This window comes from Protopterus annectens, chromosome 2.part2 (genome assembly GCF_019279795.1).
Source record: "Protopterus annectens isolate FY-2018-M chromosome 2.part2, PAN1.0, whole genome shotgun sequence".
NCBI classification, from domain to species: Eukaryota; Metazoa; Chordata; order Ceratodontiformes; family Protopteridae; genus Protopterus; species Protopterus annectens.
The window spans coordinates 406,170,799-406,189,562 of NC_056730.1; the positions used below are offsets into that span (position 1 = coordinate 406,170,799).

At 39.5% G+C, this 18,764-nt stretch overlaps 1 protein-coding gene across 1 annotated transcript in view; it reads left to right on the top strand.

Moving 5' to 3' along the window:
* DHX29 (DExH-box helicase 29) overlaps positions 1–18,764 on the top strand; it is a 1,644,099-nt gene that overhangs the window by 1,147,980 nt on the left and 477,355 nt on the right. Inside the window, exon 19 of the mRNA XM_044064425.1 lies at positions 11,465–11,553. Coding sequence (XP_043920360.1) covers positions 11,465–11,553 — 89 coding nt within the window. The remainder of the gene's footprint in view (positions 1–11,464; positions 11,554–18,764) is intronic.

Consider the following 18,764-nt stretch of genomic DNA (forward strand, 5'->3'; position numbering starts at 1 on the left):
CAATGACTGTGTCATATTTGTACTTGCCGTGGAGTGACCCAGTGCTTGTGTTATGTGGCGGATTCTAGCCCGATAGGCAGCTTACTGTGACCCTCTCCTTGTTCAGCCTGGTAAGTGGGACGTCAGTGTGTCTGACTATGGAGTCACCTATGACAAGTATGTTTAATGTTGTATTTGGCCTTAAGGGCTGTGACTGCTTTGCACACTGCTTTTGTGGTTTATGTGTTGCTTGTGGGGTGTCTTGAGGTAGCAGTTGTTTGGGTGTCTGCTTTGGAGGCCTCTGCTGTTTAGGTAAATTTTACTCAGAGCCTCAGTATGTCTTTGTGTGTTTATGTGTTTGATTCAGTGGAGTGGTAGCATTATGTGAGGCTGGTTTTGTGGTGTGTGTAGTTGCCTTCTCCTCCTGTCTGGTCTTGCCAGTCCTGAGTTGAGAGAGCTCAGCCTCCAGTTTGGCTAAATAGCTGCATCTCTCGCAAGTATTTGTGTTATGTGGGAGGAGGAGAGGGTTGTCTGTGTACATGAGGCAGTTATAACATTGCCTCAAGATTCCCAGATTCACCAGCTGGACCGTGAAGTACAACTACTCAGATGGAACGTTATGGTGAGTACATAACTTCTTTTTTTCCAATTTCTAAACATACCTTCCCCAGATGGATTTCTCTTGCCATTTTCTTTTGTTACTTTTTCCATGGAAAATCTCCGAAAGTCAAGTCAAAGCTCACTCTACTGGAGCTGTTGTCTCGTTTGGAGCCTTTGTCATGAGTTTGGATTCGAGATCCACTTTGGAAGCATCTACTTGGTCATCTGTTCATACCTTAGTATTGCAGGACTGATACCTTCTAAAGACCAAGAGCTGTTTTTTTTCCACACATCCATTCTGCAGATGTTCTTCATCTCACATTGCTGCAGTCCTTACATATGGGTAGTCCGCTGTCCTCGGTCGGCCCGAATACCAAAGTATTAGGCTGACGTCGGTCATGGGCGCTCAGATCTGACATCAGAGCGTCAGGGTATAAAAGCGCATGACCGACGTCATATCCTCAGTCTTTTTTGCCGCATGGTCCGATGCAGAAGCAGCGTTGCGAGTGCCGTTCGGCGTTCTGAAATTTTCGTATTCTGAGTTTCAGACCGAAACCAAGTTGGGCTAAGTACCCCGTTGGGGAATATTTTTGTTTTTCTTGCCTCAGTTAATTCCGGATGTCAGAAAAAGTGAATAATTGTATTTCTTGTGGGAAACAGATACCGCATAGGGATTATCACTCTCTTTGCATTCCTTGTTTGGGACCGGACCACGACGTAGTCGGGTGTCGGTTTTGTGCTAGGTTTAATAAGCGCACTATAAAAAGAAGGTTAGATTGTGCTAGGTTAGTCTTTGGTAAGCGGTGTAATTATAATATGCCGTCGGATCCTCCGACGCCCGCTTCCACAAAGAAGCGCAAAGACAAATCCTTGAAGCATAGACAGGTTGATTTGTCCATTTCGGACGCCGGTCCTGCAGAAACTACAGTGGAGCAGGTGGATCCGGCTGAAGTTTCTGTTGAGTCTCAGGGGGAAACTTTGATTTTGCAGGATGTGGCCTCACAGGAGTCAGGTCAAGCTGAAGGGGCCTCTCAAGTTACTGTTCTCCCTTCTATGCCTAAGGTGGTTAGGCCTTCTGCTACTATTTCTAAGGCTTCTTCTAAGGGCAGGTCTGTTTTGCCTTCCTCTGGTGTCCCTCCAGGTACTTCAGGGTCTGTGCCTAAAAAGCACATGCTTAAAATGGTAGAAGATTTGATTACTTTAATTAGAGGTTCTATGCCCCCTCCTGATAAGAGGCCCAGGGTGGAGCCAGAGTTGGAAAGTTTGGATCAGGCCTCAGATGACTCAGACTCTTCTGCTGAAGATATTCAAGATTTTCCCCTTATTCGATTCTGATGCAGAGGATTCCACTCCTTCTGCTTCTCCTCCAGAGGATTTTTCATTTTCAGAAACTCTGCATTCCATGAGGGAGCATTTTAAGTGGGAAGGACAGGATTTCTCTGATTCACGGAAGAGGCTTAGGGAATTCTTGTTTTACCACAGCATAGACCCTTGGCTATACCTCCTGTTTTGGATGTTGTTCAAGATGTTTTCTCGGAGGCTTCCCTTAATCCAGATTCTTTGCCTCCTGCGCCAGTTAAACCGGACAGGTATTACAGGGTGCCTGAGGCTCATAAATATCTGTGTAAGAGTCCTAGGGCGGACCCAGAAACTATTAGTCAGGGGCCTAAGGGTGTTAGAGCTTCTGTTTTAAAGAATCCGGTTCCTCTAGATAAGGAAGCTAGAGCTTTGGATAGATGGGGTAAGAAGGTGTATACCTCTTCTACTTTAGCAATGAGGGCTTTAAATTGCCAGTTTCATATGTTGAAATATCAGAATTTCCTCCTTTCTCAGCTAAAATCTAAAGTGGATGCTTTGGCAGAGGGCATAGAGTGTAAAGAATTGCAGGATTTAGTACATGTCTCTGAACAGGTGGGTAAGCATTCTTTGCAGTGTGGTTTTGATGCTGTACAGGCCTCTTCTAGAGTGGCTGCCACTGGTTCAGTTCTTCGTAGGCACGCCTGGCTTAAGGATCAGAATTTGTCCGAGCATGTTAAAACTAGAATTCTGGATGCCCCTTTACAGTCTGAAGTTTTGTTTGGTCCCCTGTGGAGTCGGTTTTGAAGAAAATGGAAGACAAGGCTAAGTCCATGCAGACTGTTAAAGATTTTTGCAGGTGCAACCTCCAAAGTTTAGTAGAAATTGGCCTACTAAGGGGTGGACCTACCCTTCTTCTGATTCTCAGTCTAGGGGTAGATCTAGACGTGGCAGGGGCAGAGCTCACAGTACATTCAGGCCTAGAACTTGGAGTTCACCTGCACAATCTGCAGGTGAGGGCAGGGGCCAGTCCTTTCGTAAACAGGCCCAATGACCTGCATTTTCAGCTGCCAGATTCTTCTTCCCTGGCAGCTCCTTTGGGAGGAAAGTTAGCACTCTTCAAGCAAAACTGGCTTTTAGTCACCCAGGACAAATGGGTATTGGACGTTATAAACCGAGGCTACAAGTTCTATTTCCATACATTGCCTCCTTTCAAAGGCATGCCAGACGTTCCTCCTCGGCAAAGGATAGAGGCTCACAAGCAGATTTCTTTACTTCTTCAAATAGGAGCTATACAGCCAGTTCCTCTGTCAGAAGTGGGACTAGGATTTTATTCTCGCCTGTTTCTAGTACCAAAGAAAGGGAACACGTGGAGACCAATTTTGGATTTATCTATCCTCAACACTTATCTGGACATTCCAAAGTTCAAAATGCTGACGTTACAACAGCTTTTACCTCTGTTGGGAAAAGATCACTGGATGGTAACTCTGGATCTCAAAGAGGCTTATCTTCATGTTCCTATCAGGCCCATTTGCAGGAGGTACCTGCGTTTTCGGGCTGGAAATTTACATTATCAGTTCTCTGCATTGCCCTTTGGCTTATCTACTGCGCCCAGAGTGTTCACAAAGGTTCTGGTTCCAGTGATAGCCTTTTTCAGGTTAAGAGGAATACAGATTTATCCTTATTTGGACGATTGCCTGATTATTGCACAACACAAAGACAAACTTCTGCATCATCTACAGTATGTGATGGTAGTGTTAAGATGCCTAGGGTATTCTGTGAATGAAACAAAGTCCAGTCTAGTACCCTCTCAGGACATGTGCTTTCTGGGTGTGAGACTGAATACAGCTTCCCAGATGGCCTTTTTGACCCCGGACAAACAAAGAAGCCTTTCTCTTTATTTCCATCAAATATCTCTACAGTCCAGGCTGACTGCAAGGACAGTCCTTCAAGCCTTGGGGTTCATGGCATCTTGTATTCTGGTGCTTCCCAATGCCAAACTGCATATGAGGAAGCTTCAATGGTATCTCAAAATGTATGGACACAACACTGCCAAGATCTAGACACTGTCATTCAGATAATACCTTGCATTCAGAAAGAATTTTTGTGGTGGGCTCAGGAATGTCACCTAAACAAGGGACTCTCTGTGACCCGACCAGAGGCGAGTCAGATTCTAACGACAGATGCCTCGGACAAGGCTTGGGGAGCACACCTCAATGGAAAATGGGTGCAAGACACGTGGCCTGTCAGACTTCAACATTTGCATATCAACTTGAAGGAGATGTTAGCAGTCCAATTTGCATTGATGGCTTTCAAGGATTTACTTCACCCAGGACAGGTGTTGATTCAAACAGACAACACTACTGTCATGTGGTGCATCAACAAGCAAGGGGAACCCATTCGCACCCTCTTTGCAGGCAAGCGATGATTTTGTGGGAGACTGCTCTCAGTTTACACCTCAATCTTCAGGCAAGGTTTCTACCAGGAGCACAGAACTCCTTAGCGGATGTGTTGAGCAGACAAATTGTGGATCCTCACGAGTGGAAACTGGATCCTCATGTGTTTCAAAAGTTGACAGTGTTATGGGGACTCCAGACATAGATCTGTTCGCTTCTCCACTAAATTACCAGTTGCCAAAGTTTTGCACAAAAATGTTTCATCCCACAGCTTGGAAGGTGGATGCTCTATCATTCAGTTGGAGCAATCTTCATGTCTACGCCTTTCCACCTCTGCCTCTCATTCCCAAGGTACTCCTGAAGGCCAGAATAGACAAGCCATCCATGATTCTGATAGCGCCGGATTGGCCTCGACAGCACTGGTACCCACTACTGAGGAGTTTGGTACGGGAGCCTCCATGGCCTCTGCCTTTGATTCTGCATCTTTTGTCTCAGGAGGGCAATCACTTCCTCAATGTCAAGATTCAGTCTCTGCATCTCACAGCCTGGCATATTCTGTTTTAGACCCTGGAGGGTCTCAGCTTCCACAACAAGTTTTGAATGTTATTTTGGAGGCCAGAAGGCCTAGTACAAGGAAAGTTTACGCTGATAAATGGAGGAGATTTTTTCTTTGGAGCAAAGCGAAGGACTTTGATGTTTCCAAGCCTGATTTAAGTGTTTCTCTTCAATATCTTACTGAGTTATTGGACAAGGGTTTGTCTTTCTCCTCGATAAAGGTTCATGCTGCAGCCATTTCTGCTCACTATGACTGTGACCCTCCTTTATTTTCCCATCCTTTGTTTAAGCAATTTCTTAGAGGGGCAAAGAACGTAAGACCCCCACGTAGAGCTCCTACTCCTGCTTGGAATCTCAATTTTGTGTTGGAAAAGCTTACTCTACAACCTTTTGAGCCTGCAGCTACTGCCGAGTTAAAGTATTTATCATGGAAGACTGCTTTTTTGTTGGCCATTACCTCTGCAAGAAGGGTTTCTGAATTACAGGCCCTTATGGCAGTGGAACCTTTCCTGATTTTTCATAAGGATAGGATATCTTTGCGTACTAATCCTTCCTTTATGCCTAAAGTGGTTTCTAGTGTGGCCTTGAACCAAACTATTCATTTGCCTACTTTTTATGCAAACCCCCAAAATAAAGGGGAGAAGATTTTGCATACTTTGGATATTCACAGGCAGTTACGTTATTATTTGAGCAAAACCAAGGGGTTCAGGCAGTCTCAGCAGTTGTTTGTTTCTTTTGCTTTGGGTTCTCAGGGAAAACCTGTTTCAAAACAAACTATTTCTAAATGGATTGGGTTTTGTATTTCTTTCTGTTATTCCCATCATGGTAAGGAGATTCCGGCTGGAATCAGACCTCATTCCACTAGAGCTACTGCCACTTCTACTGCCTTTCTAAGGGGTAGCTACAAAGATATTTTGGAAGCAGCCACTTGGAGTTCAGTACATACTTTTTCCAAGCATTACCACCTTCCTCTTTATTCTAAGTCTAGGGCTGGATTTGCCACTGCAATATTACAGGGCATTTTAGCAGCCCCTAATGCTTTATGATTTTGCCATCCTCCCTTTACCTCTGCTTTGGGATTCTACCCATATGTAAGGACTGCAGCAATGTGAGATGAAGAACATAGTACAGTTTTGTACCTACCATAAATGTAGATGTTCGGAGATCCACATTGCTGCAGTCCAATTTACCCTCCCTCCTTCCCCTCTGTAGTTTGGCATGGTTATATGGTTTGGGTGATGGTTGCTGTTGGGCATGTTTTTGGGAGGTATCCTGTTTTTGGGCTGTGGCCTTTCTTTTTGGGGCCTTCTGACATCTGGGGCAAGAAAAGACTGAGGATATGACGTCGGTCATGCGCTTTTATACCCTGACGCTCTGATGTCAGATCTGAGCGCCCATGACCAACGTCAGCCTAATACTTTGGTATTCGGGCCGACCGAGGACAGCGGACTACCCATATGTAAGGACTGCAGCAATGTGGATCTTCGAACATCTACATTTATGGTAGGTACAAAACTGTACTTTTTATACCTCAAACCTCTAGTCAGTCATCTTAAAAGCTTGTGAATCATCCTATTTGTCTACAATACTGCAACAATGATCTTTTTTTACAAGTACTATCATGTTAAGTTCCTGCATGACTGTATTGTTCTTCATTGGATCAGTGTTGCAGTATATGCATCCTCCCTCCTTCAGCTTAGTTTCATTTTTGTTGTAATATTTTGGCTGAGGTGGACCCTTATCTTTCCTATCACCCTCTCTAACCTTGTGTATCTGAGTCATTTTTCCAGGACTATTTATCCCAGACATTTTATTCTTGTGGCTTGAAAGAGCTGAAGATCTTTATGCCTGTATATCCCTTATGCACCAGCATGTCATCTAAAGCATAAAATGCAGGTTGTACAGACGGTGTGACAGGAAGGCACCTTGGCTTTTGTAAATGGGCCTGACGTATGGTATCCTGGCCAGAATGTATATCATTTGGTAGCAATACTGCAACAGTTTTCTATTCGAACATCTACTATTATGACAAACTATTAGAGAACTGTATATTTTTTATAAACTTTCTTGTAGTAAATGAGTAACTATTAAATAAATTTCCCTTTCCTATAAGTATATTTACATTTAGAAGGAATAATTTCACACAGTTCCTCATCCAATGATAAAATTCTCCAGTCTTCAACAATGTCTGAAATGTAAACTTTTGACCTTGTATCTGGTTATCAAATTCATATCAAAACTTGGTACAGTAGTAAATCGATTATCTGAATGCCGATTATCCAAAACATCAGTTATCTGAACGCAGCCTTTCCAAGATTTCAGGTATGAAAAATCATAGTCTGAATATGTAAACTTTATACTTATCCACTTGTGCATATTTTTTGAGTTTGTAGTCCGCGTGTATGTTGTTGTTGTGTCTGTCGGCTTTTCCCAGTTAGGGGTCGCCATAGTGGAACTCCAGTCCGTTTAATGATTGGCAGTTGATTTTTACGTGCTGAGTTGCCAGCCCTAACGCACACCCTTCAACGAAGGTATGCCCATTCACGCATGTCTCCACGCAGAAGACGCTCTAGCTGAGAGTCGAACCGGTCAGCGGCTTACTGTGAGGCGACAACACTACCGCAGCACCACCACTGCAAAGTCTTTATTATCCAGTGGAATCGCTGAATGGTTGAAAAGTGTATTCCCTGCATACAGAAAAAACAAGATTTTAAATTTTTTTTGTCCAGTTCAGTTATATGTTTGGTTATCCAAACTACTGTAGGTCCTGGTTAGTTCAGATAATCTACTCTCTACTGTATTAGTCCAATAGCTTTTACCAGTAATTGTATTGAAACATACAGTGTTGGTAAAATACTGGTTTTAAAGGAAAATAATTTATTGGAACCAGTTTCTCGGTGGAACTAAGATATACTCTATGGAATTTTTAATGGGAAAATAAACATTGATCTAGACATTTGGTTTTATATACAACTTTTTAGACAATCTGTTATTTCTAAAATTTGAGACTTAATAAAGACCTTCATTACAAAAAATACCTAGTTTTATTAAAATTTTCATTAATATTAATTCCAATGTTAATATTACCAAAGCACTTTTATCTAAAATAATAAAAGTATTAGATATTTGATAATAATATTAATTTGCATTACTGGGATTATTCAACAGAAGTAAATGATATGGTATTCTTGGAAGATAACAAAATAATAATATTGATGTCAATTGCAAAAACAACTTCTTCCCTATACTGGAAATGTTTACATGGAGAATATTACACAGATCATTTATAACTCCTCATAAAATTGGATTTCTGTACAAGTCAAATATTAGATGTTGGAGATGTTATACATCTAAAAAGGCAGATTGGTTTTGTATGCTGGTAGACTGTCCTTTTTGGAAAGAAGTCAACGATTTTATGCAAGCATTATGGTCTGATAATTTTTTCTTTGTCTAATTCATTAATTGTATTCAGTGGTGCAATTCCTGACTCCATACCAAGATTAAAATTTCCTTTGATGTGGTCTGTTTTAGCTATTGCTAGAAAAGTTAATGAAAAACTGGAAGAAAATGACCTCACCTTTGTTTTCTGAATTTACAAACATAATTAATATGGTTTCTAAAAGAAAAACTTCTGCAGTCAAGATGAGAACCACCAGTGTTGCTTCTTCCTATAATTCTTGGATAAGATTACGTGATTTATTAGATAAACATTAATTCGCTAACATAAGTTATATTAAAATTTTTATGACTCATTCTGGACTTTGTAAGTATGATGATGTTAATTGTTCATTATACTTAGTTCTATTTTATTTAAAGTCAGTATTTTTTTATTTTGAAAAAAAAATATTTTATATGTGGTATAATTGAATAAAGCCAAGTTAAGATTGCCATCTTAGTGATGTATTAAAAGGTCATAAAAAAGAAGATCCACAGACCACCAGGCAGTAAAAATAATAAAAAAATAGTTTAATGTAACACAGAAAATGTTAGCGCTTTCAGGTACTCAACCCTTCCTCAGACATACAGTAACCAACAACATTCAATTATTTTTAAACAAAATTACTCCAATCAATAGAGGCCATCAATAAAACAATGCTTTGGAATGTAAGATCTACGCCTATTCAAAACAGGTTTTAAAGGCACCACACCATTGAGTCCTGTTTGTCTGTGTGCCCCAAGTTCAATAATCCATCTGGTTTCACAGTACTCTGTATAACCAGAGACCTCGTTGTTCCTATTATCCTTAGTTATTTGCTGTAGTGCTTGGAATAGGAAATGAAGTCCTATAAATTTCTCTACATGTACTGAAAGAGCATTACGTTTATCCTTAAGTCTGATGGCGGACAGATGTCTCAAAATCCTGTCCTTCCGCCTGCATTTGGTTTTCCCTACATAAAATGAGGGACAGCAGGTGCAGGTAGCTATGTACACAATATCAGTGGATAGACAGGTGACCATGGTGTTAAGTCCATACTGTTTACTGGTAAGGGGATGTATACAGTGGGATTCCCTATTAATGGATGTGCAGGCCTTACACCTTTGACATGGAAAGGTCCCAGTCTTGGTGAATCTATTTCTCTCTTTAGATTGTTTATCGCATAAAATCTGTTTTAAATTTTTATTTCTCTTAAAAACAAAATCAGGGTATTCACCAACTAATTATTTCAGTGAATCATCTGTTCTTAAGATTTTCCAATTAGTTTTATTCACATCCTGTACCCATCGTATGTCACTAATATATGTGATCATTAAAGGTACCTTACTGTTACTATTATTGGTTGAATTCCTCTTGGTTCGTTGACTATATCTAGCCTTATTCGATATTCCCTTACTGGAAAACCAGGGTGCTGCCTCTGTTGATCTAAGTTCAACCACATCTTGTAGAGTATCCTCAATTTCTGTCTCTTTATAACCCCTGGCCACAAGTCTGGTGCTAAAGGTATTAAGTTCTTCCTGCAAGACACTATCTTCTGCACAAAGCCTGGATAGACGTAAAGATTGTCCCTTCACTATATTTCGACAGACAAACCCTGAGTGCATGCTGTCTTTAGCCAGCAACCCATTCTTCCAACAAGGTTTCCTAAAAGCTTGGGAATAAATTGCACCTATATCTTTCTGTATCAATAAAATATCTAAAAACTCATTCTCTGTGTATGAATGGTTCTCAGAGAACCTCAAAAAATCAGTAGATTGTTCAAGATAAAGAATGAACTGATTCAAGGACTCAGTGGTGCCCGTCCACAAAATAAAAATATCATCCACAAAGCGTGTATAAAATGCCACATACTGTGACCACTCATTTTTAGAACTAAGAACAACATCATCTTCCTAGAATGCTAAAACCAAATTTGCGCAGGGGGTACCCATGGCTACCCCCCACTTTTGCCAATAATACAGCTCATTAAACATAGAGACATTGTGTTCAAGTACTAATTCTAAAAAGCACTTGATTTGTTTTACTTCTTTGTGATCACACGTTGCCTGTTGTCGTAGGAGACTACTAACGGCTTGTAGGCCATACCCATTCGGTATCACAGTGAACAGTTCCCTTACATCCAAAGTTACTAGTAAATATAAATCATTAGATATGTGTTGTTCTAAAAATACATATATTGTTTGTCTTTCGGTTTTTCCCGGTTAGGGGTCGCCACAGCGGAACTCCGGTCAGCTAATGATTGGCAGTAGATTTTCATGAACGCCAAGGTGCCAGCTCGAAGTTCAGCCTTCAACGAAAGCACGCCCATTTACGCATGTTTTTCGAACGCCCACCCAACCACGGGGGAAGACATGCAGATTCCACACAAAAGGCACTCCCCGCACTCCAGCTGAGAATCGAATGGGAGAACCTCTTGCTGTGAGGCAACAACGCTACTGCTGCACCACTGCGGAAAGATACAAGTCTGTTAAAAGGTGAGGACACTGCTTACTCTGGGAATTGAGTTGCAAAATCAGCTATATGCATCTGGAATGGTGGATAGATGGCAGGAAGACAAATATTTAAATATGAGAATTCACTGCCCTTGTGTTATCACTGTTTTATCATGAATATGATATATACAACTATATGTAAGTTTTAAGAAAAAGGCTTCTTTTGAAAAAGACTGAAGTATTGAAGCTGAAAGATGATAATTTTTATGTGCACTGTAAAGTGGAACCTCTTTAGTGGCATTTGTTGGCCTTTATGCTACTTGTTTCATTTGATTGTAGGTAGTGGTCTATGTTAAAATGCTTGTACATTACATTCAAATTATGTACAATAAACCCATACTGACACTTATATGTTTTTTTGAGAAAGTGCTTGTGGTATAGAAGAGCTATACTCAGAGTTCAGAAATCCTCTTATTTGACATTCACCTGTGGAAGTTGTACAGTTTGTTTTTTTGACTGATCATCAAATATGATACTGAATGATTGACTAGATTTGTGATATTTAATCTTTGTTTTTTTTTTTTGGGGGGGGATACCTCCCCACTCCCACATGAATGTGCCATACCTCTGTAACTGAGACATTTTGGTTTGAAGATCATAACCATGTTTGAACTGAATTGTTTGGTTTTACTGAGCAGGTTAAAATGTAGGGATTTTTTTTTTTCATCTAATGGACAATTTTCACTCATATATGTTATATTTATTTTCAGATTGTTTTGGCAACAAATATTGCTGAAACTGGGATAACAATCCCTGATGTTGTCTTTGTCATTGATACAGGAAAGACCAAAGAAAACCGGTGAGACATCTTGGAGTTATAAACGAATGTATTTTGACTGCCTGTGTTACTTTTTCCATTTTAACAAATTCATCTGAAATGTTACACAGCCTTAATAGGGTACTAGACAAGTAGGCTGAGCAAGGAAGCTAGCTGGAAAATATAACCTTTCCACAATGGTTTATCTGGCAGAACATTTTACAGATCTTGTCCATGGTGGTATAATTAATACCACCTTCATTTACATAATTTGTAAGAATTATTTTCATCACATGGATTTATGCAAAAAAACTTGCATATTCTATTCTTTGTAACAGATAATTTGAGTGAAGATTTTTTTTACTTTTTTATTGAGTAGTATGTGACTTTTGTGTTCACTTCTGTTGGAAGGATATAGAAAGGGGAGTTGGAGTTCAGAACTCTGTAATTATAATCCATTATTTTATAGTTAAAAAGGATTAGGCACTTCCATACAGTTGAATATGAACAAAAACAAGATGTGGGTTATGTTGCCAAACCATTTTCTGTCTAGACATTTTCCCATTTTCTAACGTGAAGCTGAACTAGCCTGGTAAGCAGGTCTTGCAACAGGCAGACATTGTTAGCAGCATTCTGGATTTAGTGCCATAGGTATTAGGTCCTCTTGGCATGTATAACTTCCTCAGACCCTTTCCTGGCAGTGAACTCTCAGTATTCCCTTGTGATCTGTACTATCAAGTTCATTGTTACTGTACTGATTGGGTATGACACTCAGTACTCATCTCAAGTTATTCAGTATTGACCTGTTTTTTTGAATTTTGTGCAGTCTTCAGTTTGCATTGTCGACCATATAGCTTATCTTTTCTAATTACTTTTTTCTTCCTTTTAGATTGCAAGATCATCTTTTTTTTTCTCATTTTCCTAGGCATTACCCTATACGTCTCAGCCTGATTCATTTCCCAGCTTCAAAACATTGCATGCCCTATTTCTTAAGTGTGCCTGTGAGACTGAGGTAGCCCCCAGTGACAAATATTGCAAGCGTGTTATTTGTGTTAGCAAGACTCACAATGCTGCTTGAGCACCTTACATTTCTTGGGCTTAATAAGGTCGCCAGATGATGCCAGAAAGATAAACTAATGGCTCATTTAATGAGACAAATGTTTTTGCCTTGCACTAGCAATGTACCTTCAAGTAAGCCATCTCCTGATACTTGAACTACTAGAAACTAAGTACTCCTTCTGCCCAGTCTCCGCAGCCCTAAGGCCATGAAGTATGCTATCAAGAGGTTGACCATTGTAGTAAAGGAAGCTGCTTCCATACTTGCCCAACTAGTTACGTGTCAAGGTACTTACTCCCACAAACTGATTTTCTACCAACGTCTGTCCTTCACATATCCAAGGACAGGGCTCCAGTCCTCAGCTTTCTCCAGCAAGATCCCAGCCTAGTGACCGACCAAAAACATTCTGTTGGAATCGGGTCAGTGTCCACACTGTTATGATTTACAAGGCTGTCCTGAAACACCTAACCTATGTTTATGACATCTACACCAGTTAATAAAGTGAGAGATAACCACTTAAGAAAGAAGAGAGCAAAAGTAACATTGGATGGGTAATCATACATTTCTTCCTGGACTGGCCCCCCTTGTCTCTTATAGACAGAGGCCAACAGTAAACACTCTCTAACATACCCCCATAACATTTTAAAAACATCCTAAGTAAAAAAATCCCCTCCTAACAAACATACCACCCCAGTCAGAACTTGTGTTACCAGGGAATGCAGACTGGTTGGGTTGCGAGGCTAGGCTTATAACGACTCTGATTATTAGCCTAGTATAAACCTGTGAACATGCCATTAACTGAATCAGGTAAAATAGTACAGGGTGAGGCCAGTCTGTTAATGGACAGGGCTAATGTCTATAAGGCCTCCTTCCTGCACCTATGACAAGGAGCACAGTCATTTAACATTTGGGGGGCTGTTAAATAGAAATACTCAGCAAATTACTGTACATAGAAATAAACTCTTACTTATAAGTCAGACCATAGATGGGTATGTATTTAAAAAGTCAACCTGATGCTTTACCTGAGCTTGAAGCTGCTTTCCGTTATAATCAGTTAATGTGGTTTGCTTATCTAAAGTAAATTCAGAATGGGGTATAGCAATGGTAACTGTGCTGTGGTAAAAGCCGCTATGCTAAGCAATGCACTACCTGTTTAAATCAGCACAATTTTAAATTGATACGCCGAGTTAGCTGAGATTTGTACTACAGGGTACTATTTGGTAGGAAAGGTTTAAGCAGCTTTTGTTGCAGTAAGACTCATCAAGTCAGCAATTGCTTATTTTACTTTATTTTTATATGATACAGAACGTGAAAGAATTAAGTAGCTTCATGTCTGTTTAACCAATTTGCAAGTAAACTGTTGAATTTAATTACATTTATCTTCCACCTACAAGACGAGTTTAGTACTGTGTGATATTCCAATATTATGATTTACTGTTACAGTAACTTTTGAAGAATATAGTACTGTTGTGGGTAAGCATGTTTACTGTAATAGTAGAACTTCAGTGTATAGTCACTGTAACAGTAAAGCTGTTAACCTACCGTGCCAGCCCAAAGAGAGATCTTTCTTCTGAACAGTTTACTAGCAAATTGTATGCAGCTCGTGATGGGGGTGCTTGATGCTCCCCTTTCCCAATAAGATAACTTAATGATTTACCATTTTTGAATTTCCTAACTTTAACTGGCTTGCTCTGATTTTTGTATTGAAATAGTTTGCTTCTTCCTGACTGCACAGCTCGTGTTTGACAACTGCTGAAGTGGGGATTCTGAATATTTGTATGTACCAGGGTTCTAAAACATGTCTGTAAGCAAGTTTGAGGTTAAACAGATACCTTACTTGCTTTGTTGGTTAGTCACCTTTTTCCTTATGTGTTCAAGTTTAGGATGGTGGGCAGCAGGTTGTACAGTTTGAATCATTTAAGACTTGTCTGATTTTTTCACTTTATAATCTTACTTGGAACTTTCAGTCACTTAATTGTTGATGTGGAAATCTTTTCTTGTTATGAATAGTATAATTTCTCTTTCAGAATTTAATTTCACCTTCAGTCTGTTGTATACAGACCATTACTTGAACAGATTTATTCAGATGGCTGCTGTGCTTTAATATAATACATGCATTTTCTGATGCTTTTATGTATGTTCATACATTGTAATACCTACCAGTAGCTTTACTACAAGTAACAAAAACAAGTTCTCCAACAGTAAAACAAACAGCAAAAAAAAAAAAGAAATAAAGAAACTACCACCTAGTAGTTTTATTAGTTGTACCATAATCACAAATATTTTTCTTTTAAATGTTTATTGGTTAATTCCTTTACTCAGTTTAACTAATTACCTTATGTTTGTAAAGAGCAGTTCTTTATTCATCTCTTAAATATTTTCATTGTATTGCAATATCATTGTGGCTTTCTCATTTACAGAGTTTTAAAACTAGTCAAGTGCTATTTGCCTAGTACATGCATCCTTCTGTGGCAGAGATTCTTGGCTCATGTGCCTACACCATCTTGAAATTTTTTTAATTCATTTCAAGCCTGGGCTTCTGCAATGTATGACTGATTTGCTTACCCTGGTCTTCAAGTCATTATTAAGCTATGGCCTCCAAAACTCCTACCTTATCCTCTAAGAAGTCTTGTCTTTCACTATCGGATTCACCTTCTTAGCTTACATATAGCTCTTATTTGATTACTTTTGATATACATTACCATGTCTCTACATCTTTCTGGCTTAGTACTTTTACCTTTGTGAAACTATTTAGTAATTTTTCCCCAAAGCCATCATATCCAATTCTTTCTACCAGTTTCATCTTTGAATTGCATCAGACTTCCTCAGTGTCACTTGATACTACCACTGTTTGATTTTTTTTTCTACATATTCCACACTTTTTGTTTACTTTAAAGGCTCCACGATAGTGCAATTACTATGATATTCAAAATCCAGTTGTTATGACCTCTGTTTACTTCCATCTCTTGTTGATGGCCATCATTTAGTGCTATTGCATTCCTCGAACCTCATTCTTTGGAATGCCACCTGGTACATGGTCTTCTTGAGTTCCTAAATTCAGCATTCCTTGTATTTGTATTGAGCAATCCACAATGCATTAAATGAATGAATATTTATTTATTTATTTATTTACTGGCATTTGTTTACCAGGAAAGTCCACTGGGCAGGACTGAACCCATTTTCAGTAGAGGACCTGGGAGAAAAGCTCCAACATCAAAATAACAATTAGTACAATGTTTCTGAAGTACAATACATAACAAAGCAAAAAATCCAGAGTTTTGTGAGAACAAATAACAGTAGGCACAATCCACAATTTTCAGGGTAGTCCTAAGCTTCATATTCTGTGTCACTTACAAGTGATTTCAAGATACAGATAAGTAGAGAAAATATACACAGTTTCATATGAAATTCAATGTACAATAGTTTCACAATGAGTTGCAGTTTGTTACAGAAGGTGTCAAATAGGAAAATTCTCAAGTCAATAGAATGCTATAACTTAGACTAGGTAATTCTCCGTGATCATAGAGGGGAAAAAGAAAAAAAAAAAAAAGAAAAAACAGAGTGGTGAGAGAGAGGTCTGAAGGGGAGAAAAATCAAGTGATGGCATTGTGAGAGTTGGAAGGAGCATTTGAGCAATTACATATTGAGATGGAGAGAAGATGGTTATGTAGGACAGTTCTGAAGTTAGAGGGACATTGTTCACTGCGGATAGAAGGAAGGTTATTTCATAATCTGGTGATGGTCTAGGTGTATAGGAGTTTTCCTGCAGGTGGGTTTGGTTTGTGAAAAGTGGTCTAAGGGGGGGTGTAGGGGGCAAGTACGGAGCTAAGGGCAGGGCAGCATTGTGGTTTATGGATAAGTTTCTGTGAAGTAGTTAGCTAAAAGAGTAGTAGGCCGTGGGGGAATTCGAGCCACTGAAGTTTCCTTAAGGCAGTACAGTGATGAGAAGAATGGCGATTACTAGTAGCAAATTTGGCAATCTTGTTGTAGCAGGATTCTAGTTGTACTTTCAATGAAGATTGCAAGTTAATTAACAATGGTGCACCATAAGTTAAAGAGGGTACTAAGTAAGACATGGCTAAAGCGTGTTTAGTTGGTAAAGAGAGAAACCTATTTGTACCTGTGTAGTAGGCCTAGTTTTTTGTGTATTTTATTAATATTGGATTGGATATGCAGATTAAAGTTTAGGTTTACATCTATTATGACTCCTATAACAGTTTGGTACTGGCTACTAATTCGATTTTTATAGAGTTCAGCGAAAGTATATTGAAATATTATTTGTTGATGGTTGTACATATCCATCAGCATCATGTGAATAAGTAACTATCTTCAAGTGATCACAGTCTGTCTTCTTCGAAGTTTTATCCTCTGGTTTGATGGAGTTCTTATTTGTTTAAATAATGCAGCCCCCTATATATCAAGTCATTTGCAGTCCCAGGATTTTGACTGTGAAGTGTGCAACTTTTTAATGGGAGAAGCATTGGTTCTATTTTCTATCCATTTGCTTTTTATTACCAACTCATTGCTGCCATATATCCTCTTGTTGTTACCTTGTCTATTACGGGCACATTTAAGACGTTTTTTATTTGTTGTTTTATTGTAGCCGCGGTGGTACAGCAGTAGCGTTGTTGCCTCACAGCAAGAGGTTCTCCTGTTTGATTCACGGCTGGAGTGCCTTCTGTGTGGAGTCTGCATGTCCTCCCTGCGGTCGTGGCCTCCGAAAGACATGCGTGAATGGGCATGTCTTCGCTGAAGGTTGGGTGTTGGGCTGGCAACTCGGCACCATATAAAATCTACTGCCTATCATTAGTGGACCGGAGTTCCGGTGTGGCGACTCCTTACCGGGAAAAGACAAACAACAACAACATATTTGTTGTTTTATTGTTAAAATAGGAGGACTTGATAGCAAAGAACCATTTTCAGCTATGACATGGTTGCAGTAGTACAAAGAGAATTTGCAACATATGAAAAATGTCACAGACATCCTGTATTTGCTTTGTATATAGTTTCATGAATTGTGCTTTTCCTGCTATTTTGGTTAACAGGCTACAGCAGAGGGGCTGTATTTTAAAGTTTAATATTTAAAAGGGAACACAACAGTTCAAACAGCATCTGTGAGCATTAAATTATGTGCAGGATGTCTCTTCTAATGTAAATTAAACATAAGTAGGACGAAGGAAGATATACATTTTGATTCACAGTATAGGCAGTGGTATGTAGTACTGATCCAACTGACAGATGTATAGAGTAGGAGTATTTCTGCCTCAAAAGATTTGTAAATAGGAGTTGCATGCACTGCCTGACTATGTACTTAATGCATTGTTGAAGGTACGTTAGTTTTTGCAGTAACTGTGGGTGGAAGTTATGTTACAGTTTTGGAACAGTGATGATGGTGACCTTGGATATGTTGTCAGGTAATTTGATGGTACTGTTAAAGCACAGTATGATGGTGTTGACGACCTAAGTGATCTGATGTAATGCTTTAGTTGTAATAATTTAGCAATATTAGGATAGTGGTTTTGATGTAGCATTTTAGAGGTGGATTCTGCTTTTGTAAAGTTTGAAGCTTTATGAGAAGAGTATGATTTGTTTAGTGCTGCTTGCTTGTGATGATTTTTTGCTAACCACATGTAAAAAAAAAAAGACATGCTAACCAAGTATTTGTAAGTTTTAGTAGTAACCATATGGAGTTCTAAGTTAGCTGGTTTTGGAGTGAATAGCAAGTTATCATTGAAGTTTGGAATTTACACACCTCATGCAGTGTGGATGTTGAATATTAGAGTGTATGTTGTGTGGTGGTGGTGGGGGGGATCTGGGGATGGCAGTCCAAACTACCAGATATAGTATCCTACCTTCACCTAGAATGATGCCACAATACAGTGATAAGATGATCAGCTTTAATAATTGGCTTAAATTCTGGTGTCATTCAAAGGGGATCCAATGTCTGTCTGCCTGGGATGACATGCTGGACAAGCCACGCTGCTTTGCAAGGGACGGCTTGCACCTGTCACCCCTAGGCTTCCGGATATTGGCAAAGGCTCTTGCCACCCCCATAGTGCCTTTTTTAGGCAAGGCTCAAATTCTAAACCTACCACCCTAGAACACAAAAAAGGAAAAAAACTAAGGGTAATGCTGCTCAATGCCAGAAGTCTCAATCTCAAGATGCACTCGAGGCCCTTCTCAGTATGGAGAACAT